At 50.5% G+C, this 22657-nt stretch overlaps 3 protein-coding genes across 4 annotated transcripts; 1 reads left to right on the top strand and 2 right to left on the bottom strand.

Moving 5' to 3' along the window:
- Positions 1-41: 41 nt before the first annotated feature.
- On the bottom strand, positions 42-8827 carry ARPC5L (actin related protein 2/3 complex subunit 5 like). Of its 2 annotated transcripts, XM_053282656.1 has the most exons (4): positions 8423-8784; positions 3372-3444; positions 2552-2728; positions 42-672 (listed from the first exon to the last, which is right to left on the bottom strand). In XM_053282656.1, the coding sequence occupies exons 1-4, from the start codon at positions 8614-8616 to the stop codon at positions 610-612; spliced, it is 507 nt and encodes a 168-aa protein (XP_053138631.1). In that variant the 5' UTR covers positions 8617-8784; the 3' UTR covers positions 42-609. The 2 variants fall into 2 exon arrangements, with proteins under 2 accessions (XP_053138631.1, XP_053138632.1); XM_053282657.1 differs by lacking the exon at positions 42-672 and having other exon boundaries at positions 2595-2728; positions 3358-3444; positions 8423-8827.
- Positions 8828-10208: 1381 nt separating this feature from the next.
- On the bottom strand, positions 10209-17203 carry PPP6C (protein phosphatase 6 catalytic subunit). The gene is made up of 7 exons (XM_053282439.1): positions 16792-17203; positions 13606-13701; positions 12770-12835; positions 12484-12625; positions 12154-12233; positions 11794-12003; positions 10209-11189 (listed from the first exon to the last, which is right to left on the bottom strand). The coding sequence occupies exons 1-7, from the start codon at positions 17155-17157 to the stop codon at positions 10941-10943; spliced, it is 1209 nt and encodes a 402-aa protein (XP_053138414.1). The 5' UTR covers positions 17158-17203; the 3' UTR covers positions 10209-10940.
- RABEPK (Rab9 effector protein with kelch motifs) lies at positions 17177-22385 on the top strand. Its single transcript, XM_053282440.1, has 7 exons — positions 17177-17743; positions 18832-18992; positions 19201-19353; positions 20208-20369; positions 21027-21176; positions 21820-21969; positions 22097-22385. Exons 1-7 carry the CDS (start codon positions 17682-17684, stop codon positions 22357-22359), a joined length of 1101 nt encoding a protein of 366 aa, XP_053138415.1. The 5' UTR covers positions 17177-17681; the 3' UTR covers positions 22360-22385.
- The last annotated feature ends 272 nt before the right edge of the window (positions 22386-22657 follow it).

Genomic DNA, 22657 nt, shown 5'->3' with positions numbered 1-22657 from the left:
TGAACTCATGACTAAAGGGCACACAGAGCTGAGTCTTACTCTAACCATCCAAGAACTTTATTCGATAGAGTAGCAGGCACTTTACATGAAACCAACTCAACTGAGCCCAGCAATTTTAGACTGTATGTACAAAAAGCCCTCTTGCATAAGAAACCGCCCCCACCCCCTTCTCCAGCCCCCAAACCCGGATCTTGTTTTGCTTCTGCCCCCACAGCTCCCTCCCACCACACACGTTTGTTAATTTAAATTAAGTCTCACTCACCCCCACACACATGGCCAGAGCCGTCTTGGAGACAGACACGCAGACACCCCCCCCCCCCGCCCCACTGCAGCCCAGCCCTGCTCTCAGCTGCAGCAGCACAAGGGGCCAGGGCATCCCCCTCCTGGCTCCTCCCTCTGATAGTCAGACAACATTACGAGATGGGCTTCCCCCCCCCCACCTCTATGGCTAAATTACTTGCTCCAAGAGAGGAAGGAGGCGTCCCGGAGCAGTTCAGTAGATTGTGGTTCCTAGAAGGGTGGACCAAGGTGTCGGCGGAGCCAGTTCTTCCTCCTCCTCCTGGCTCTGGGAGAGTTCTTGGTGTTCGAGTCAAGTGAACGCAGTCTTTTTTAAACAGTTTTTCGTGCAGTGAGAACTCGTACTATGGAGCCTAGTCCCCCTACTGCTAATGCCTGGGAGGGAAAGAAAAAAGTGTCAGACACTGCAGGAGGAGGGAGAGCACGCTGGAGGGGGTCTCCTCGCCCTCTACATCGGAGGTCACTACCCCGAGTGGCAGAAAGGAGAGATTTTTTAGATCCAAGGTACCATCTCCCCACGCTCCAGAAAACAAGGTCAGTCCCCTGAACATCCCCAAGATAGGAGCTCTCCCGCTTCTCAAACCAGTCTTGTCTTTTGGGCAGGAGGCAGGCAAAGGTGGTCTTGGATCTCTGCTTGCGAGGCTGGGTCCCCCCCCGCATTTAGTTTTACTGCCATCTTTCCCTGGCAGGTATAAGGGAGGGACTGCAGAGTAAGAAGCTGTAGAGAAACGAGAGCATGTTCCCTCCAGCGAAAGCTATGCAGGACTTTTGAGAGCCAAAGGAGCTTAGCCCTTGGAAAATGATGCCCCCACTTCCCCCCAAAAGCGCTTTAGGGTGTCTGAATGGCATGTTGGCTAGATTTATCCTGTTAGTCAGTAGCTCCAGTTGGGCGCTTCTCAGTCAAGAGCAGAGTCTGTGTGTGACTGAGCCTCCCCCAAAGAAAGCAAGTCGCGCACAAGCTGGATGGAGTGATAACGTTTGCAGCATCTGGGATCCTCAGAGCAGAATTGGAGCCCCAAGGTAACCGGCTAGGTCTGGGCAAAGAGGAGCTTCTTTGCACAGAGCCCCTCCCAACAGCTTGGAAAGACCAAGGTGTGCAAGGCTCTCCCACCACAGCAGATCACCCCTCTTGCTGCCAGAGCGAAAGAGGCAAGACCTTCCTGGGAAGGAGGAGCCTCTACTTTCTCTCTCGGGGGTGTGGCGACCGGCAGGCAGGCGAGATCAGCCTCCAGCACCACCCTCAAAGCCTCTTTGGGTGGTGGCAGCTTCCTGTGTTCAGGCAGCTGCCTTTGCTCTGGGGAACGGCATGCAACCACAGCCCAAGGCAGGCCTCCGCTTGCACACTCAGCTCTGCAGACCGTGCAGGCCAGGTGCAGCCAGCCCCCCCTCCGGAAAAGGCCCTGCTACTCGGCACCTCGGTGAGAAGCAGGCACCCTCCCTCCTTCCAGACGGCACAAAGCCCCCCAGCGCCAGCCCACGTGGGCCACCAGGCTGCTGTTTCCATGGGAAACGGGAGCAAGCAGAAACATGTTCCGTGTTGTCATGAGAACACACCCGGCCCCATCCGCCCACTGGCGCAGCTGCAGTTCAAGCTGCCTCTGTGAGAATCCCACACTGGGTGTCACTACGCCGGGGAGCCATGGGGGGCACCCAGCCCTTGTGCCGTGCCACTATCAGGAGGCTGACTCCAGTCGTGCAAGTCTCAACGTGCCTTCTCCGGGAGCGGTCAGCCTCCACACATGGCCCACGACACACAACTGCACTCTTTCACCATGGGGTGGCTGGGGGAGGGGGCTGAAGGCAGGGGGGTTCTCAAGCTTGCAACCCCAGCAGGTGCTGGACTACAACTCCCATCATCCCCAGGCACCAGGGCACTGGGTGGCACAGCTGCTTCCTTGGAAGACGGGAGTCTTGCTCAGGAGTCCCCTGAGGCACACAGCCCAGGCCCACGCCACTGACCTGGGCGGATACCAAGGGCGCTAAAGCACTGCTGCCAAACCAGGCCCCAGGGCAAGGCTAGGATGGCTCTGGATTCTGTCAACCGGCTGTGGATCTTCTACCAAGCCAACTGGCTCCAAACCTCACCTGCTGGCAAGCAGCCTCCCAGCCCTCAGCTTACTTAAGCCAGGCGGGGCCACAAACGGGCTGCAGCAGAAAAGGCAGACAGGGACCTGTGGGGCACCCCCTGGCTAGTGGCCTGCGGAACAACCGATTCACGCTTGAGCTCTGCGCAGGAGAGAGACGCGCCACGTACCTTTTCGTGCCACTGGAGTAGTATTGCACTGCTATTGTCTGTTGGCTTTTCAAATCCTTTATAAATGTACTTCATTAACAAGTCAATACCGTTTCTGTCTAAGGAGTTCACCGCCTGCTCGATCTCGCTGCCTTTGAAAGCGGTGAGGACCTTCATCACCACTTCCTGGGCCCGCTCCTGCAGAGAGGGAGGCAAGCAAGAGTCAGCCTGGCTGGCGATGGCCCAGAAATGACCGGACAGTCATTTGAGAATGGTCTCAAACATCTCCCTGCAGCTGCTGGGCGGAAGTGAGGGGGAATGCTCAGCATGGGCGCTGGCAGGAAGCAGGGCAACCTTCCAGTTAGGAAGGAACGCCATGTTTTAGAGGCGTCTGTCTGTGCCTTGGGCCCCTCACACCCATCAGGAGTCGGACTCCAGTTCTCCGCTCACTGGGCCAAGAGGCCCCTTTTAAAGTGGCAATTCTCTTCTACTGAGAGGGGGAGAGCAACTGTCCCTGTTTCTTTCACACGGCCAGCCACTTGTAGACAGGGCACCAAGTACTCCTGCAAACTGGGCGAAGAGGCCCCTCTTAAAGCGGTGGTGCTCTTCTGCTGAGCAAGTGTCCCCCTCCAGCCCAGGCCAGCATCCCTCCCAGTGGCTGTTGCTGGGGTTGCCCTTTCCTTTCCTTTTAGACCTTGAGCTCTCATAGGACAGGGGTCCATCCTAGTTATTGTAAGCCACTTGGAGCACTTTTGCTGACAAGCAGCACACACACATTTGCATGTACTGGCATTCCTGGTTTCAGAGACAGGTAGAGCTCCACCCACCAAATGCTGCTGACCTTTGCTGCTGGGTTTTTCGTGTTCCCTGGAGAATTCTGCAGCGCCACATGGAACGCCCTCAGCATGTCGCCTGTGCAGCAAATTCAGTCAAGGAGATAGTCCAACAGCTTTGAGCAGACATCGACAAAGAGCAAAACACTCACCCCAACCAGCACCCTGCTTGAACTGTGCGGAAATCAGCCTGGAACCCAGGCACGCTCAAACTTGGCTCTACGGACTACAACTCCCATCATCTCCAGCCATAATGGCCATGGATGATGGAGGCTGTGGTCCAGCAACATCTGGGGAGCCACATTTGAGGACCCTGGCTGTGACCAAGAGAGCCCTCGCAAGAACTGGCTCTACAGACGTCTGTTAGCTAGACTCGAACTCTCAGCGGGGAAGTCATCTAAGTCTGCGGTTGTCAAACCCTGAGGAAATGAGGCGGCTTCGATCCAACAGTCAAGCAGTATACAAAGCATTATATAAAGCAAAATAAAGCTTTGGGCAACATGATTCCTGTTCACCATAGTCACGGAAGTGTTAGGTATAGGGGCCGTTAAGAAAGGGACTTAGGAGGCTGCTTTATACCGAGTCAGACCCTCAGCCCATCTAGCTCCACATGGATGGTCTACACCAGGCCTGCTCAACTTAGGCCCCCCAACTATGTTTGGACTGCAGCGCCCATAATCCCCAGCCACAGTGGCCAATAGCCAGGGATGACGGGAGTTGTAGTCCAACAGCGGCAGGAGGGCCGAAGTTGAGCAGCCCTGGTCTACACTGACTGGCAATGGCTCTCCAAGGTTCCAGCCAGGAGTCTCTCTCCCAGCCCTACCTGGAGATGCTGCCAGGGAGTCAACCTGGGACCGAGATGCTCTGCCCTTGAGCTACAGCCCCACCCTCGAAAGGGACTATCTGACAGCTCTCACATGCAGCCTCCCATCCAAATGCAAACAAGGCGGATCCCACGCAGCGAAGGGGACAATTCATGCTTGCAACCACAAGTCCAGCTCGCCTCCCCATGCTCCAATTCTCCTCCCGCCCTGGCCCCTTCCTTTAGTGGCTTGGTAAGGGGGACTGTGAAATCTTGCAGAACAAGCCGGCCAAAAATAAAACCTCTCTGCTTCCCCGCTCCGCACCGCAATGCACTAAATGCTAATTTTATGTATTAAAATTTCTGAGTGCCCTGAAACAGCTCAGGAAGGAGACCATCTGAATCCTGGTGGCAAAGCAGCACTGATGCAAGCAGAGGCTGCTTCTGCGTCAAGGTCGATTTCCTCTACGTTTATTTAAAGATGTTGTTCACACTGAAGTTGACAGGAAACCCTGTGCCGCCCCGAGCGAAAGCGACAGAGCAAGGAAACTCGGGGCCTCAAGCAGCCGGGAGCGGATTTGTGTAAGCCTCCCAGTATTACAAATCGGATTCTGCTAATCTTTTCTCTAAAAGATTTGCTTTAATTTCACTGTGTGGATGATGCCCATCAGGCCAAGGAGTAAGGAAAGGCAGCCAGGGGAAACCACTCCACAGGGATTTTAAGCGGACTCTACTGGGGCAGGGTAGTCCACACTGATCTTTAAACTTCCACACAGATACTGAAGATTAAGAGTGTCGTTGTTGTTTTTTAAGTTTTTAACTCAGCAAGTCAAACAGTGGTCAGCTGTTGTTGTTGTGGCCACACAGAGTTTAAATCCATCCTAAATTTACTTCTTACTAAAAAGGCCCCAGACCAGGAAAAGCTGATCTACCTACACACCGGATAGAACACACACTTTGCATGCAGAAAGTCTCAAGTTCTATTTGGAAGCCTAGCTGCTGCCAGTCAGTATAGACAGTACTGAGCTAGATGAAGCGACAGCCTGACTCAAGTGGGCAGCTTCTTATGTCCAACAAATCCCATCTATCTATATAGCCTGAGAACAGAAAGAGATACATGGGCAGGCATCCCTGCCATTGTAGCGGCAAAGGGGTGGGGGAGAAACCTTGCCTACCGCCATCTTCTCCTTGCCGCACAAGTTGCAGAATCCAAATCAAGAACATGGTCCACAACTCATCTCTGCACTCCCCTTCCAGACAGGCACTTAATCAAAATAGCAATCTGGGTTATGTCCCAGGGAGGCTGGCTGTGGAGTTATTTCGAGCGGCTTGACATCAGTGTGGCCCTACACACTCACAGCACAGCACACTATCCTGTCTGAGAAAGTAATGCAGAAAACAGCACCAGGGAACGGAGGAGCCTCTTCCCGCAACACCAAATTCCACAGCCTGGCAAATCCTGAAAGAGTTGACCCAACTGTCTTGTTCCACTCACTAAGGCAGGGAGGCCAGATCTCAAAGTATTTCCAATGCCAACTGGCACTTTGCAAACTTCCTGTCTACAGAGAGCCCTTTGCACATGGTTCCTTGGCAGAGATCTCTCCCTTGCACCTGCAAAATCTCCAGGCACTGCAGGAAAGGCTGGGACATGCTCCTTCGTTCACACAGGGCACTGGCCAGAACAAAGAGGCCTCACAATGTCCTCCCACAAGCTGAGCAGGCACCCCGAGGCTGTGTGTTGCAAAGAGTGATTGCACCGCCAAGCTGTCTTGGTGGATGCTTCTCTACCATGCCTGATCTTCCCTGAAGGGTCTCCTTAGGTGCTTGGAACGCAGTCTGAGGAAACTACAGCACTGATGTAAAGGAAGACCGGTTTTAACATGTGAAAAGTCAGTCCTGCAAGCTTTAAGAGTGCAGTGCCTTTGGATTTCAAATGCAAAGACAATCCCTCCAAAGAACGCAGGAGCCCAGACTCAGGGAATGGCTCTCATATCCAGCAATATCCAGCTCTCATATCCAGGTTGTGTGCACAGCTACTCAGTCCTTTCTCTCGTCAAACTTGCGTACTCTTCAATCTATGGGGCTATGCTGACTGGGTATACCAGGCCCTGACTGTGGACATCCAAGGCCTCTCACCAGAACAACCCACCCAGAAGCTAATACTGCTGTGTTGCGCTTCCACCCCCAGATCAGATAGGACTACTATTCAGCCTGTAATGTGCCAGCACTTCCGTCGGCTGCCACTGGCCTTCTGGGAACACATAGGAAAGGGGACAAGGTCACACCTCAAATACGTGGTTTTTTAAAGACTCTCAGCAACCACGGACCTGACAGAGCTCCACCAGTTCTGCTCCTCTGGTTACATCTCAACATCCTTTCCGTGGCCAGAAAGGTAATATTGTGGCCAGCATTTCTAATATAAACTCCCTCCTCCCTCCCCCCCCCAGAAATCAAAGCAGCAGCCTCCTACCCACTGGGGTAGTGGTCAGCATCTGTTGACCCCCAGCCGGCCAGGCCCAGCCCCGCCCCGATACCCTTTGGCTCCAGAAAGACGAGTGCTTTCTTGCCTAACCTGATTCTGTGCATGACAGAGGCATGCCTCACAGCCTGGCAGGAGTTTGTCACTGCTGACACACCAGAGGTTCACGGCAGGGCAGGGCACTCACCTCCTAGCACAGCGACCTGCCCTGCAGCATCACCCGGCCTCTCCGCACCCATCTTCCCTACTGCTGCCTGGGAAGTTACACACACCCACTTCCTGCAGGTACCTGTGGCACATGGCACCTCGTCACATGGCACCTCGCCTTGACTCTTAGGCACATCCACATGCAGCTGCCACCACCAGCAGCCTCCCAAAGGTTACAGACACGAAAGAGCAACCCTTGAAACAAGTCATCAGATGCCAGCTTTGCTCCCCCCACTGCCAGCCAACCCCCACCTGTCTAAGCAATAGTGGGCTGGATAGAGGTGTGCAGGGACTGCTCACCAAAGGCTCAGCCCCACTGAGGAGAGTTCAGGCACAACTCTGAGGCTCAGAACCAGAGAGGGAGAGATGGAACCAGTCACAGGAGGCCATCTGACAGGACGAAAAGGGAGGAACAGGGCTTGGGAGAAGGGCCCACTCAGATGGGTTGGGCCAACCTCAGGGAAAGAGCAGAAAGAAGGTTCTAGCAGGAAGAGCCAATAACTGCGAGTGGTGCAGAATGGCAAGTCCAGCATATTCCCGCAACACTGCTAAAGTCTGAGTCTTGCAGCAGCTAGGAGGAGCAAGAATCTCTACAACAGAAATGGGGCTATACGTGATGGGGTGCGCGTGTTCCAGTAGGACTGCGACACTAGCCCAGCCACAGAGGAGCCAAAGGTAAGAGGACAGAAAGAGTCTCGCTGGAGCAAGAGATGAGCCCAGGAAGGCATTGCACAATCAGCCTTGTTGGACAATCAAGACTTCTAGAGGAGTCTCCCACAAAGGCGACATCCAGCTGGTAGGTAGCCACTGGCCTGGGGTGGGTAAGAATCCTCGCAGGGCAACCAAGCCAGGAAGACTGGCACCACCCATTCTCCCCCAACTACTGACGAAGGTAGGTATGTATCAGCAAGGCAAGCAGGCTAGTTACTGGCTGCAGTTGCAAAGGCCTTTCCTCAGTGAGGGTGGGGAGAAGGGCCACAGCGAAAGGGTGAAACTGACAGAAATATCTGGGGGTGGGGAGGCACAGGAGGAGAATTGCCATGCCACAAGGACCTCCACCAACCCCATGAAACCCACCAGGAAAGGCAAGTGCAATTGGGTGAGGACGCCCTAACAGGTCAAGTGGTGGGGGAGGCGAGAAGACCAATATTCCGAGGCACATGAGGGGAGGGAGAAAAGAGAGGTTCCTCCGCTTAGGAGCTTCCCCAAAGCACAGGGAGGGAAAAGTGGAATATGGAGTGGAGGAAAGAGAAAAGAGAATTATTCTATGGGGGAAATAAAAGGAAATGAAGGGAGGACAGAGAAATACTCCAAAGGACGTGTGTGTGGGGGTGGTGGTGGAGTGAATCCTTTAAGACATGCAGGGTGGGGCAGAAGGCTACTTTAAAGCACATGAGGGGAGGAAGAAGAGAAGGAACGCCCCAGACCCAAAGGATGGGGGCAGAAGAATACCCCCAAGCACATGGGGAGGGGAGAGCGAGCGAGGGGGGGAGGCAGAGGAGACGGGCGGGGGGAGGGGAGAAAGAGAGCGCGCCACCCCCCCGCCCGGGGTCCCCGCCAGGGAAGGATATTGCCGCAGCGCCGCCTCCACCTCGGGCCTCCCTCCGGCGCCCGGCTGCCCCTCCTCGTCGTCCTCCTCCTCCTCCGCTCCGGCGGCGGCGTTGGGGGCTCCGGCGGCGCCGTCGGGCTCCTCCACGAAGCGGTTCTCGTCGAACTGGTCGATGTCGAGGCGGCGGAAGCGCGAGGAGAGTGAGCTCCGCGCCATGGCGGGCCGCGGCCGGCAGGTGCAGCCGAGGCAGGGAGCAGCGAGCGAAAGTTGCCTCAGGCGCCGCCGCCACCGCTCGGCCCCCGCGCAGCTGCCCGGCCGGAAGCGGAAGCCACGCGCTGACAGAGGGAGAGGCGGGGCCGCCCGAAAGACGGGCAGGCGCGGCCAGCCCATCTTCAGCGCCGGGAGGCGGAGGCGCGAGGAGAGAGGCGGGGCTCAGCGAGTGACCGTTGAGGTCTCCCCGCCCCGCCCCCACGTGACATGAGGGCGCCCTCCCCCCTCCGCTTCGTTCTGAGTTGTGAAGCCGGCCTACTGAGCTGCAGATGTTGGCCTACAACTCCCATCATCCCTGTCTGTTGGCCACTGTGCATGGGGATGATGGGGGTTGTAGTCCATAAACTGCAGATGGCGGAGGAGGGGGGAAGCTGAACAGGCCTGAAGGGTCGTTCCCCCCCCCGCCCCTTAGACTACAACTCCTATCAGCCCCAGCTGTCTTTGGCCACGGGAGCTGTGGATGATGGGAGTTGTAGTCCAACTCATAACCCCTGCAGGAGCGGGCTACAGTGTCTATCATCCCCAGCCTAAGGCCATTCTGGCTAAGGCTGATGGGTACTGTAGTCCAACACCACCAACCAATACTTATATACCACTTTTCATCAAACATTTCCAAAGGGGTTTACAAAGATAAATAACAAACAAAATTGACGATGGGCACCTAAGCTTGGGAGATTCTGGTTTGTGTTCTATAGTTCTCTCTTGCAGGGACTCTCAAATGTGGGTGCTCGGATGTTGTTGGACTGCAGTAGCCATTGTGCCTGCAGATGATGGGTACTGTAGTCCAACATCTGCTGATTAAAGTTTGAGAACCTCTGCCTCATGGATACATGCATACGCATGCACATAGCTGACCTTGCGGCCCCAGCTGTTGCTAGACTACAGTGCTCATCACCCTGCCAAAGGCTGTTGTGGCTGGGGATGATAGGAGTTGTAGTCCATCATCACCTGGACATCCAAGCTGGGGAACCTCTGATCCACTGCATATATGTCTTAACTGCTGCAGAATGTCTCAAATTCTGGCCCCCAGAATTTGATCTCTCAGCACCTCAGTCTGGCCTTTTACAGAAAGGACCCCCCCCCACCCCCCGCAAGTAACTGGAAACTCAAACACTCTGATAATGCTTTTTACAATCAGAACTTCATTGCTTGCTTGCTCTGTGGTAAAACCGGTAACTCCACACTGAGGGATCAGTAATTGTGAAAGTATTTAGAGCTGCTTTGCTGGAAGCTAATACTTTGGATAGCACTATATTAGCAGAACCCAATCCTTCTATTGGTCTTAAATCAATCCCTTTAATTCTTATGCTGCAGTATGCCCCGGAATAGAATTGAACAGATCCAATTCTAAGTGGTCAGTTTCCCAAGTTTTTGCAGGAAGAGTGATTAACGCAACTATTTTCAGAGAGCCAATCGTATTGAGTTCACCAGTCTCTAGGACACAACACTCTTAAATTAAGAGACAATTTGGCTGTACTCTTCCAAATGGTAATCACATTTGTCACCGATCTTCATAAATCAGGGCAGGGGGAGAAAAATTTACATCAACAACGTATGGTTTTATTTTGAATGTTTAACCTAGAGGCCAAGTTCAAGATATGACTTTATTAAAAAATACAAGGTATCTGAAAAGAATCAGGAACAATTATTTTAATGTACAAATTCAAATACCTGTGGTGGGTTTTTTCTTTTCTTTTTCTATTTTAGTTTGAATCCTAAAAAATAAAAACAAGCCCCCAAACAAGATCAGGGCAGCCTTTTAGACCATTTACTTATACGGACTTAAAACAAGATACAAACTAGGACCATTCGCTGGTATATTTTGGGCACGTTTGTGCGGCCACTGGAATCCAAAGTCTCACCCTAAATACAACTTTGCTGCTGAAATTCCTTAAAATCTTGTCCGAAATAATAATATGGCCTCCCCAAAGACAAACCCCTGGGTGAAATAAGCAGATTGGACCAGTTCTGATATCTTTCTTGCTTCATTTTAATTTTTTTTTAAGGGAAAAAGATGGTTTTCCCTAAGAAAAAAAAAACATAAATATGCAAGAACGAAGAGCAAATTAAGTCTGGGAGCTGGGGCGGGGGGGAGAATCAAGAGGAATGGGAGGGAGGGAGGGAGGGGAGCATCAATACAAACATCCAACACGTAGATAATTTAAAAATAAAGAAGAGGCAAGAGGCAGCATTTCAGCAGCAAAGTGCTTGATAAAAAGTGTGTCTCGGAGGCCAAAAAAACACAGTACGAAGAAGGGCTGAGCAATGTTTCAGAGGAAATACGGTGTGGTCGTTCGTGGAGGGATCACACGTTCTGAGTCTGGGACTGCCCGGAAGAGCTTTGGTTCTCTGGTATTTACATCTTTAAAGACCATGATTGAGGCGATATTTCCACAGCGGTAGCAGTAGTTTGGAGCAGACCATACCGTGACCAGTTTCTCATCAAACATGAATTTATAGCCTTCGTGCACCAGCTGGTGGGCGCGACAGATGAGCTTTAGGTTGTTGATGTGGACAAACTGGGAAGTTGAAAGAAAGCGGGGAGTCAGGAAAACGTTTACATCAGAGAAAATGGAACAGGCGACCTCTCGCTCTTCTGCTCTCAGTTCTGTGGTTTCTCTCAGCGGCTAGAAGTGCTGTTTCAGCCTATCCGATGGTGAAATGGTTTTGGAATGTGGAATGTCCATATTTTAAAATGAAAGGACCCCTTCAGCTGTCGGGCAGAAGAATTTCTAGCTCACGGAGGCAGATGGGCAAGTGGTTAAACCAGGCTGTGTCATAAGCAGACATCTATAAATCTACTTGCCAGCTCACCAGTGGTGAGTGCCCTCTGGCGAATAGGATACCTAGCACCACACACATCTCCTCCCCAGAGGTCTCCTTTCCTCTGCCATTTTTGAGAAGGAAAGCAACAGCAGGAATCCTTTCTGGGCAGTCAGAGGGGGCTCCCGCTGTTTCTTCCCATCTCCAAGTGCAAAGGACAGAAGACCCGCTTCTTTACCAAGACCTCTGCCTGTGTGCTAGAAAAGCATCTGAGGGAAGAGAGGAGATTGGTGGTGACTACTGACAGTGGCTGGTGAGCCAATTCTAAATGTTTGGGTCCCTGGTCAAAAGATAGCTTACCTCATTGGTGACTTTTGCCCCAAAAAGCCAGCCTGCACCCCGGGGACTAATAGCCCAGGTGTCGACATCTTCTGGGTCAGACCAGACAAGGTCACAAAAAGCTCCTTTGTGTGGAATCTCTTGGTTGCGCTCAATGGTTCGGATCTGATCCAGTGTTTTGATGTCTGGAGAGAGGCCCCCGTGGACGCAAAGGATCTGCTCGTCTATCAACTGGAAGGAGGGAAGAGGGATAGGTTTTTACTAGCATCACCAGCTTGAAATGCCAGTCGTTTGGGGAACGTGGTCAGGAAGCGGTGAAGACACTATTTTTTTTTTTAAAGTTTCAAAAACTGCATTTGCAAGAAACCCAAAAACTCTTACCGCGGCAACGGTGAGCATGTCAAATACTTTGGTGCAGTATCTCCAAGCGTTAGCGTTACCATATTTGGTCTGGCATTCATCTATTGGGGGGGAAAAAAGACAGCCTTTAAGTAAAAACCCACAGCCTTTAAGTATGGCTTCCTATATTATATGTGTTCATATTTGCTTTCAGTTAAGATAAGCTGCTTGTCCACAATACCTTGGACCATTATTTTAAGAAGGAAAAAACCCAAATCCCACATCTTCCAGAGAGACAAGCCAATTTATCATATTATCTGGGTTGATTATAATTGGTCTGAGAGCTGGTTTTTAAAAAGCACACACTCTTACCGTAAAATCCATACACTTGTGTTATTTGTCTGCTTTCATGATTTCCACGCAAAAGGGTGATGCGATCCGGCCATTTGGCTTTCAGAGCAAGAAGATAAGTGAACGTCTCAAGGCTGTAGTAACCTCTGTCTACAAAGTCGCCCTGAAAGATAAACCAAAATTCTATTATATGACATACAAGAGGCACTTGGAGCACATTCTTACACACAATGAATTTGAGAGTAAGCCCCACTGAGTATTAAACAGCCCACATTTGACACATATTTTGCAATTATCTTGGACGTACCATAAATATGTAGTTTGTGTCCGGAACTTGACCTCCAGTTCTGAACAACTCACATAAATCATAAAACTGAAAGGCAAAAGAAAGGAAACTTGATTAAGGAAAGCCTTGTAGCATTAGTACCTTTTGCTTCATTTGTTTTAACTGGTGTTTTCATCTTGATATGGCTCTGGTTTTATGTCGTCTGCCCATCTACTCTGCTGTTTGAAATACGCTTTAATGAGTGTGATCAATTGTTCTGTTTAATGATGGTTTTAAATTGTTGTCCGCTGCTCTGGGAACTTCTTCTGGGGTTTAAGAGTGAGGTAAAGATGATCATATATCTCCACACTGATATACTGCTGCAGCTTGTAATCCTACCCCAGGGCAAAGGCATTCTGGTCTTATCCACATTTTCTGCTTCACAGAGGATCAGTCATCAGTGTTATCTGCATCTCTCTCTTTTATATTAGCTATTCCTGTTTTCCCCAACCCAGCATCTATCTATCTATCCTGCCGGGCATGTGCATCCCTAGTCAGTGTACTTAAGTTAAAATACAACAAATATAAAATATTAATTACACACACACACAGGGGTGAAAAAGTGTTGGCTCAGATTATCAATCAGGCAAAATATTTTACTCATCAAGCTATGTTGCTACATTGATCATCAGGACTTTTCTCACTCGTCAGGCATCATTTTTCACTCGTCACAGACTAGTGTATTTCTGCAGCCGTGAACACACACACACACACACACACACACACACACACTCACTCTTTAGGCTCCTCTACTATACGAAGAGCATTAGCCCACTCTTGTGCATGGGGCCAAAGGAGCACTACATGTGACTTTTCACCTGTCCATGTATGTCTCCACAGACTGTAACCGGTGTTGAAACAGGCTGCACGTTAGATTCTTCCAGCAGGAGGTCACACACGTAGTCACACAAGCGCTAGGAAAAAGAGATGCAATTCTGGTCAGTTTCACTTCATACACCACATGTAAGTCAAATGGGTCAGGGGGCAGCCATGCTATGGAGAGCGAGCCTGTAGACTTCACTGCAATCATGGCTTTAACGGGAGGCAGCCCAAAGCGAGACTATTTTCATCCTCTCCTTTACCCACACATTCTGAATTGAAAATAGCCTGACTGGCTCAGAGAGCAAGAGTTTAACCCCAGTATTCAGTCTTCTAATGTAGTCTCATAGCACCTTGCAGGAGGAGGACTAGAGAATGCTCGGCAAAGAAAGTCCCGTGCAGGAACTTTCCAAACGAAAACCCATTTGCATGCCATTGCTTTCGCCGGTGAAATTGCTCAGACCAACTGTGCAAATACAGCCACATAAGGAATTGTTTTCAGTAGCCTGCTCGCCCACCAGTCTATGTTTGTTGAAAGTAGCAGATCAAACAGAAGTGAACTCTCTTTGAATTTACAGGCACTTTCTTTCCTGCTTGCCTGCCTAGAGGAGATTCTTCCTTTCCACAGGTGATTAAGCTGGGGACTATTAAAGACTCATGTTTAAGTAATGAAAACAGCTATGACTGTATTTCCCAATTAATTCATTGAAGGCTTTTGTTCTGTACGTGATCCAGTTATTCCAGATCTTATCTACTGTGGGAATCTAGCACTATTCTCTGAGATCTATCAAATTTTGATAAGTGGCAGAGAAGATAATAGAGAAGAGCAAGCAGGAGCCTAACCCAGTAGGTATGGTTCTCCCAAGATCGGCCAAAACCAGGGAAAACAACTAGTGTCTGCCATTTGTGGAGACAAAGAAAAAAATCCTAGCCCCAAGCAGTATTTTCTCTAACAGGGATTCCCAGATGTTGTTCACTACAACTCCCAGCATCACCAGCTGCAGTGACCTTTGGCTGGGGATTCTGGGAGTTGTAGTCAACAACATCTGGGAATCCCTGTTAGAGGCAACAAGGGCCCGAAGAAACTGAGAATGCAAACGTATAGCACAGTATTACGTGCATGGTTTTTTCCTGGAGATGGTTGCCAGGCAACCTGCTGAACACCCACCCACATACACACAGAAAGGAACCCACATATCCCTGCTCCACTGCCTTGCAATGATAGAAGTGGGGAGGGGGCGGTTTGTAACTTCTGAACTAGGCCCCATTTTAGTAGTGCAAGGGAAATCTCAGAGCATCTGTAACCTTTAAGTGTGTGTAGGAGAGGAATTCTACCACATCTCACAGAGGTGAGAAAAACTACCCCTGCTCAAGCATCCGGGAACTATTAAAGACAGACAAGAATGCCACATCTCTTCCTTTGCAGGTCACTGGCTTACTCTGCTTACAAGATGGCGAAGCTTCTTACCTTCCCCTCGTAAGAAGCTGTAGGGAGCGCAACACCTATACGCTACTTCTCCATTCCTACTCACCTCCCAGCAGAATGAATTTGGAGGTAGGGGCAAAACAAGAGAAGAACACCTGTCTATGTCAGTTACACAAACTTGGGCTTAGTTCGGGTACAGGGTCCAAGGGTTTGTGTCAAATGCTTTGGGGCCGTAGCTCAGTAGTAGAGCATCTGCTTTGCATGCAGAAGGTTTGCATGCAGAAGGGTTTACTCTCTGGTTAAAACATTTATCTTCTCCCTGGATCTCCCAACAGTCAAACAGAAAAACAAAAACAAAACAAACAAGAAAGATATCCCATAGCACAACAACAACACATATCTTTAAACAATAACAAACGCCTCTTGCAGAAACAACAGAAGAACTTTACTGAATTAGAGTGAAGGTCCACCTAACCAAACATCCTGTTTCTCACACTGGCTATGCTGATGAATCCAGAAGGTCCACAAACAAGGGCATGAAAGCAATAAGGCCCCTCACCTTTGTCTTACACTTTCTGGTATTCCCAGGTAGGCTGTCCCTGAACATGGAGGTCTTATTTTAACTGCAACAGCTAACAAAGAGATAAGAAGAGCTCCAACAGATCAGACCAAACGTTCATCTAGTGTACCATCCTATGCCCACAGCGGCCAATTATTTTTTTTTACATTTACAATTAGATGTCTCCAGGAAGCACACCAGCAGGGCATGAATGCACTGCCCTTCTCCTCTTTGTCAGCAGCATCTGGTCCTAAAGAGCTAGACTACCCTAGAACATGCAGGTTCTCTTCCTAACTGCCATGACCAATAAGACCAACCAATAAAAAGAGCTCTGACAGATCAGACCAAACATCTGTCCAGCAGATTTTGCCATGTCAAATGCTTGGAAAACATTTTGTTGAAAAGTACCCTATTTACTCAATTAGAAGTCAACTCTGAATTTAAGACAATACCTTCTTAAACATACACACACACCCCACAGGTTAAATACAGGTTACACCTGTATTTATGCATTGCACATATGAATGCAGTGTGGCTCAGGGCTGCAAAGGAGGATCGAGGAAGGGGTATCCTTTTTACACCTGTATTTACCCAAAAGGATGAGGCCTCTGAAGTTAAAACAATCATCTGATTTCTAACATCAAATAATTTGGAGACAAAACTTAGCCTTGGATTCAAGTAACTGGAGTAGTTTGTGATTAAAAAGCAACAACAACAACTAATGATGATCTAGCACCAGCGGTACCTCTAACTTTTTTCATCTGTGTGTGGTATGTGTTTTGTTCTGAGCGGCAGTGTCAAAGCAGTGTGTGCGCACAGGTGCATTCAGAGTGGGGCCTTCCTAATTCAACCTGAGCAGGATCTAAAATTGACTGAGTGGACATCAGAAAACTCAGAAGCCTCTGGGACAAGCAGCAGATGCAGAGGGAGGCAAACGGCCCCTTCCCACTGCTGGTTCCGAGCGACTGGCATGCAGAGGTACACTGCCTCTGAACATGGAGGCTCTACACAGCCATCAGGAAGGAGGAGGAAGCTATGCCGCGGGCCCCCTCTCAGGGCTCAGCCCCAAAGCATGCAAGGGTCCCCCTCAACCCCTACCCCAACCCCTCCATGAGCTCCAGGCGGCTTACAGGAAGACAGGAGAGCCCCACCACGGGAGAGGCCGGGAAGGCCAAGCCCGGCTGCCTCCCTTTAGCTCACCTTGAGGTCGTTCTCGGGCAGGTATTTGCAGAGCCGCGCAATCTCCACGTACTTGTCCAGGTCTAGGGGCGCCATTTTGGGCTCTGAAGTGGGGGGGGGGGAAGAGAGAGCAGACAGGGAGATGGGGGGAAGGAGAGAGCAGGGACCGGAAGCGGGTCCCGGCGGTGCTCCGGCCAATGGGCTCCCTGGGACGCCGGCCGCGCGAGCTCCCCGAAGGCCTTTTCTTCTTGGCAGAATAACAAAGATACTAGAAACTGATTCTTCTTCGCGTTTAGCTCCCTCCCTCCGCGGGAGGGAAAGCGAACCTGCCGACCGGAAGTGAGAGTGCAGACTTCCGGTGGGTTGGGCTTCACTCGGACGCGACATCCGGGCTTTCTCCTCCCGGCTGGACGCAGGGGGCGGCTCCTTCCGGCTGGCCTCCGCCTCTTTTTCCCAGACTGCACTGCGGGGCTACATAATGCCAAGGACGGGGCCCTCAGCTCTGTGGGATTTGTAGTTAGCTTCTCCTCCCGCTTGGGGCAAAAAGGGGGAAGGGAGGCGCTGGAGAGAATAAAAAGGGCTCCCTGGGGAGGCAGTGTGGTGTAGTGGTTAGGCCTAGGGGGACTCGGATTCAAATCCCCACCCGCTCACTGTGACCTCCTCTCTCTCTCAGTCTAGCCTACCCCACCCCACAGGGTTGTTGTGCGGATATTATGGGTGGGGGGAGGAAGTATCTCGCCACGCTGCCCTGAATCCTTTGCAGAAAGAACAGGATTTTTTTTTTTTTAAAGATTAAGAGTATGTCAAAATGTAACCATAACCCCTCTGCCATGGGTCTCCTAGCAACGGGTGCGGGAGAGGGCGGAGCTCTGTACTAGGCCACGCCCCTCTTCCCTCCTGGGTCCGCTTCGATGGGGTCGGACTGCGGGCTGCAGGAGCTGAAGCCCGGAGAGACCCCGGAAGGCGCGAGCTGGTGCGTTTGCAGCGGGGCCGCGCGTTACACGTGGGGATGCAGCGCGGGGGCGTGCAAGGACGTGGGGGGGCGATCATGCAGGGAGGGCCGAGGAAGGGCGGCCACGTTCAAGCCCGTGTGTCTGTGTGGCGCATGTCTCAGGTTGGGGAGGCTAACCTGGGATCAAAGCCAGCCTAGAGCTCGGCAGCCTAAACAGGGGCATAGCTAGGGGAGAGGGGGCCATGTTCGCCCCTCTCTCCAGTGGCCCTTCGAAGCGAGGGAGATAATGAAGATAATAATAATAATAATTAATAATAATAATAATAATTCGTTCTCGGCTGCCGTGTGAGGACAACTCCCTGGGTTATCATCCCATGCTCGCTCCAGGGCAGGACGTATGCTAATTCTAAAGCTATAAAAGTAGCCGGATGGTAACCCCACCCAGTTCTTTTCGTCCTGCTAACGCTCCAGGAAAGGATACTCAGCCTTGCTTCGTTCCTCAGATAAGTCTCCTTTTTAACTTGCTCCTTCCTCTGCTTACGCCTCTCCCTTCTCCTTGGCTCCTCGGCTGCCCTCCTCCCCTCTCCCTCATCTTAAAAAAAAAAAAAAGGCATTTCTTCAAAAAGGGTTCCCTGCCGAGCCTCAATCTCCACCCCACTCCCGCTCGTTTGCTCAGCCTATTTACTCAGTCCTCCGCTCCCCAGGGGCATAGCTAGGGGAGAGGGGGCCATGTTCGCCCCTCTCTCCAGTGGCCCTTCGAAGCGAGGGAGATAATGAAGATAATAATAATAATAATTAATAATAATAATAATAATAATTCGATTTCTATACCACCCTTCCAAAAATGGCTCAGGGTGGTTTACACAGAGAAATAATAAATAAGATGGCTCCCTGTCCCCAAAGGGCTCACAATCTAAAAGAAACATAAGATAGATACCAACAACAGTCACTGGAGGTACTGTGCTGGGGGTAAATAGGGCTGGGGGGCCCCTCAAGAGCTGGAGGATCCAAGTTCTTTGAATCGCTTCACTCAATTATAGCTACACCCCTGCTCTAGAACAATTAGCCATGGTGTTATTGCAGTTCTTTTGTGAATTTCTCTCTCCCAGGTACTCCCTTGTCCCTCTTGGAGAGGGCCCTTGTGCCCGGGTGGGTCACAACTCTTTGTATCTGCCTCCGCTGGACTCAAGTGGCCAGAAAGGGAAAGTTGTCATCGTCGGGGGTGCGAACCCAAATGGCAGCTTCTGCGATGTATATTTCTTCAATCTTGGTAAGGACTGAGATTTCTGTCAGGCATGTGTGTATGCCACAGGAGCACCGAAAAAGCATGGAGGTGGCATGAGGAGCAGTGTTCTGAGACCTTGGCTTTAAATGTTTGAAGCAAGTTTCTAGGCCTTGTTGGTCTTCAGCCATTTCTTTGTATTAGATACTTTGGTCTGTGGCAGTTTAGCAAACTGACTTCTCCTTCTGCACCATAGATACGCACAGCTGGACCACGCCTGGCTGGGAAGGCCTCTTGCCACGGTATGAGCATGCGGCCTTCCTTCCTGCAAGTCAGCCCACGAGCCTCTGGGTGTACGGAGGGGCCAGTGAAACAGGCAACAGGAACTGTGTGCAAGTTTTGGATCTGGGTACGTGTTTCTTATTTCTCACAGGTTAGGAACATAGGAAGCTGCCATATACTGAGGCAGACTGTAGGTCCATCTAACTCAGTGTTGTCTACACAGACTGGCAGCAGCTTCTCCAAGGCTGCAGGCAGGAATCTCTCTCAGCTCTGTCTTGGAGATGCTGCCAGGGAGGGAACTTGGAACCTTCTGCTCTTCCCAGAGCAGCTCCATCCCTTGAGGGGAAGATCTTACAGTGCTGCTCACACTTCTAGTCTCCCATTTATAGGCAACCAGGGCAGATCCTGCTTAGCCAAGGGGACAAGTCATGCTTGCTACCACAAGACCAACTCTCCTCTCAAGGTTACTCCTTGCCAGGGGTGGGGACAGGTTTCAGATTTCTTACCTGGTAGCAGTGTTATATTTTTACTGACTCCTGGCTGGCCATTAATTTGTTGAGAAGATTCTGGCTTAATAACCCAGAACAGGTTGGTTTGATATTCCCTCAGTGGGAACTAATCGTTACCAGATTGTTGGAACTCTCTCTGTGTTTTGGAATGAGACACCCATGAAGCTGGAGGGAGAGAGATGTAAAGTGTGTGTGGGAGAGAATGAATGAATGAAGAAACAGGAGTTTGGGAGAGAGAGACAAAGAGAGCTCTCGCCTGATGGCAACCTTCTTTAAGTGTGATGTGTGCATTGACTGGATTACATATATTTTAGTCCAGAGGTTTCCAACTTTCGGTCCCCAGATGATGGACTACAACTCCCATCATCCCTTTGGCCATTGTGGGGACACCTGGGGACCTGAGGCTGAGAACTCCTGTAGAGTCCCCAGTTTGACTCACCACAGCTTCAGAACATTTTTGGTCCCTTATTAGAAACCGGAAGTTGGAAGAGTCCAAAAGTGACTGGCACGCCCCCGTCCCCTCGGACTTACCACACATCCTCAGCAGCAATTGGAGACCGACTGTATGTGTTTGGAGGAGGCGAAAAAGGGGCAGATCCCGTCCAAGACCAGCAGCTTCACGTATTTGATTCAGGTAACTTATTCGCCTGGGTCAGGCCTTAGGCATAACAATACACCTCCCACCCCTCACCCCCCCGCTGCAATTTATCTTAAATGTTGGTATGTTACCTAACAGGGTAACTTATATTCATGGCAGAATTTTCAGATTGTCTGCAGAGAATAATAAGCCCTAAATCTGATTTCAAAACATGCAAATATCTCTGAAACCAAAATCAAGCATAACCAGCTTAGCCAAGGTTTTGATTCTTCTTCTAGGTCTGGAAGCAGGCAGATCAAATGGGATGGGGAAATCTGAGGGTAGCTTCATTTGAGATCTTTTGCCTAGGAACGTAGGAAGCTGTCTTCTGCCAAGTCAGACTATTGGTCCATCTAGCTCAGTATTGTCTACATTGACTGGCAGCAGCTATTCACGGTTACAAGCAGGAGTTTTTCCCAGCCTCACCTGGAGATGCTGCAAGGGATTGAACCCAGGACCTCAGATGCTCTTCCCAGAGCGGCCCATCCCCTAAGGGGAGTATCTTTCAGTGCTCACAAGTAGTCTCCCATCCAAATGCCAACCAAGGTGGACCCTGCTAGCAAGGACGATGCATTTTTGCGACTAGCTCTCCTCCACTGATGGAGGGCAAGGTTTCCCCGCCACAGGCTAATGCACTTGCTCTCTCCCCTGTAGCCACATTGACATGGCTGCAGCCAGAAGTTCTCGGCAACCCTCCCACCCCTCGGCATGGCCACGCAGTGGTGGCCGTTGAGAACAGACTCTTCATCCATGGAGGCCTGGCTGGCGATACGTTTTACAATGATCTATTCTGCATTGATATAAGTAAGTCCTTGGCAAGGTGTGCTGACATTGCAAACCAGGAATCCTGGCGAAGCAATTTGTCCCTTTTGAACTTCTCTCCAAAAGAGTCGATCTAGACTTCTACATCTTAAAGCTATTTGCTCAGAAAACTTAAGGACTAGGAACATACTCCTTAAAATGCAAAACCTAAGATTTTCAGAATTATCTAATCCGCCGTTTAAGCCAGTTTCCATCTGCGGGTGACACAGTTGCAGGATGGTGACCCCTGCGTAGCTCTTTTGCTTGCTGCCATAAAGGGCAGAATCAGAGAGTCAGAGCATTAAAGTGTGGAATTCTGTTTCTTTGATATTTTTTCACTCTCCGCTTCAGCCACTGACTTTAAAGAGTGGCCTGTGAACTAGTTGCAGTTCAACATTTTGTGCAGAATAATGTTTACTTGCATAGTAATGCCATAAAATGAATAGTATTCTAACGTGGGGACGGGGGGATAATTATCTTAAGAGATAGTTGAGCTTTTTGGGATGCTTTATCTGGTACCAAATCCCATTTTCAATTGGTGTGGATGCAGAAACAGAAATACACCCATTGCCCTCTGCTCGTGTTTCCAAGCGATGCATTCTGGCTTGGGATCCACCCAACTGGTTACTGGCTTGTTCTCTTGCAGCTGACCTGAAGTGGGAGACGCTCCTGGCCACTGGATCTGTCCCAGGAGGGCGGGCAGCCCACTCCGCAGCTGCATTTCAGGGCCACTTGTACATTTTTGGCGGCATGGACCCAACTGGAGCGCTGGACACCATGTACAAATATCACATTGGTGGGTTCACTGAACTTGTGGGCTTTTAAGTGGGTGGGTGTGTTTGTGCTTTATCTCGTTAAGTGGCTTCTGTAGATGGCCCTGAATTCTACTACTGAGTTTTTTCTGTTTTAAAAAATGGTTGCAGAACAGGGTCACTGGACTCGGTTAGAGTTCAAGACCTCCTTACCCACTGGACGACTGGATCATTCAATGTGCATCATTCCATGGAAAGCATCTTCTGACTTGAACCAAGATGAAGCAGCAGCAAAGGAGAACAAGGGTACCGCAGCAGGTGAAGGTTCTGCCCGTGACAGGCCAGAGGAGCAGCATCTGTGCTTGGTATTTGGTGGGATGGATATTAAAGGGGAGATCTACAAGGACTGCAAAGCTGTGAGCTGCCTTAAATAATAAAGCCTATGTTTCTAGCTGTTAAATGGTCAGTCTAAGTCCTTTCCACACATACTGAAGTTCTGTGCTAAAATACAACATTGCTTTTTCATAGTTCTGCTTGCTAAGAGTCAGTCTAGATAGGAACATATGCAGCCGAGAATGAGTCAGACCATAGGTCCATCTAGCTTGTCCACCCAGACTGGCAGCAGCTTCTCCAAGATTGCAGGCAGGAATCTCTCTCAGCCCTATCTTGAAGCCAGGGTAGGAATGTGGAACCGTCTGCTCTTCCCAGAGTGGCTCCATCCAGTTTGTGGGA

The sequence above is a fragment of the Hemicordylus capensis genome, chromosome 17 (assembly GCF_027244095.1).
Source record: "Hemicordylus capensis ecotype Gifberg chromosome 17, rHemCap1.1.pri, whole genome shotgun sequence".
NCBI classification, from domain to species: Eukaryota; Metazoa; Chordata; class Lepidosauria; order Squamata; family Cordylidae; genus Hemicordylus; species Hemicordylus capensis.
This window is presented reverse-complemented; position numbering and strand designations above follow the sequence as displayed.

What these genes read in the sequence shown, in the direction of transcription:
- RABEPK (XM_053282440.1), top strand. Translation starts at nt 17,682, where the DNA reads ATGGGGTCGGACTGCGGGCTGCAGGAGCTGAAGCCCGGAGAGACCCCG. An exon ending in TGTATATTTCTTCAATCTTG is followed by an intron (nt 18,993 to 19,200) that starts GTAAGGACTGAG and finishes TCTGCACCATAG; the next exon opens with ATACGCACAGCTGGACCACG. An exon ending in TGTGCAAGTTTTGGATCTGG is followed by an intron (nt 19,354 to 20,207) that starts GTACGTGTTTCT and finishes GTCCCTTATTAG; the next exon opens with AAACCGGAAGTTGGAAGAGT.
- ARPC5L (XM_053282656.1), bottom strand. Translation starts at nt 8,616, where the DNA reads ATGGCGCGGAGCTCACTCTCCTCGCGCTTCCGCCGCCTCGACATCGAC. An exon ending in CGAAAAACCCAGCAGCAAAG is followed by an intron (nt 2,729 to 3,371) that starts GTCAGCAGCATT and finishes CCCTCTCTGCAG; the next exon opens with GAGCGGGCCCAGGAAGTGGT. An exon ending in TACTCCAGTGGCACGAAAAG is followed by an intron (nt 673 to 2,551) that starts GTACGTGGCGCG and finishes TTTCCCTCCCAG; the next exon opens with GCATTAGCAGTAGGGGGACT.
- PPP6C (XM_053282439.1), bottom strand. Translation starts at nt 17,157, where the DNA reads ATGTCGCGTCCGAGTGAAGCCCAACCCACCGGAAGTCTGCACTCTCAC. An exon ending in ACAAGTGTATGGATTTTACG is followed by an intron (nt 12,234 to 12,483) that starts GTAAGAGTGTGT and finishes CCCCCCCAATAG; the next exon opens with ATGAATGCCAGACCAAATAT. An exon ending in GGGCAAAAGTCACCAATGAG is followed by an intron (nt 11,190 to 11,793) that starts GTAAGCTATCTT and finishes TCAACTTCCCAG; the next exon opens with TTTGTCCACATCAACAACCT.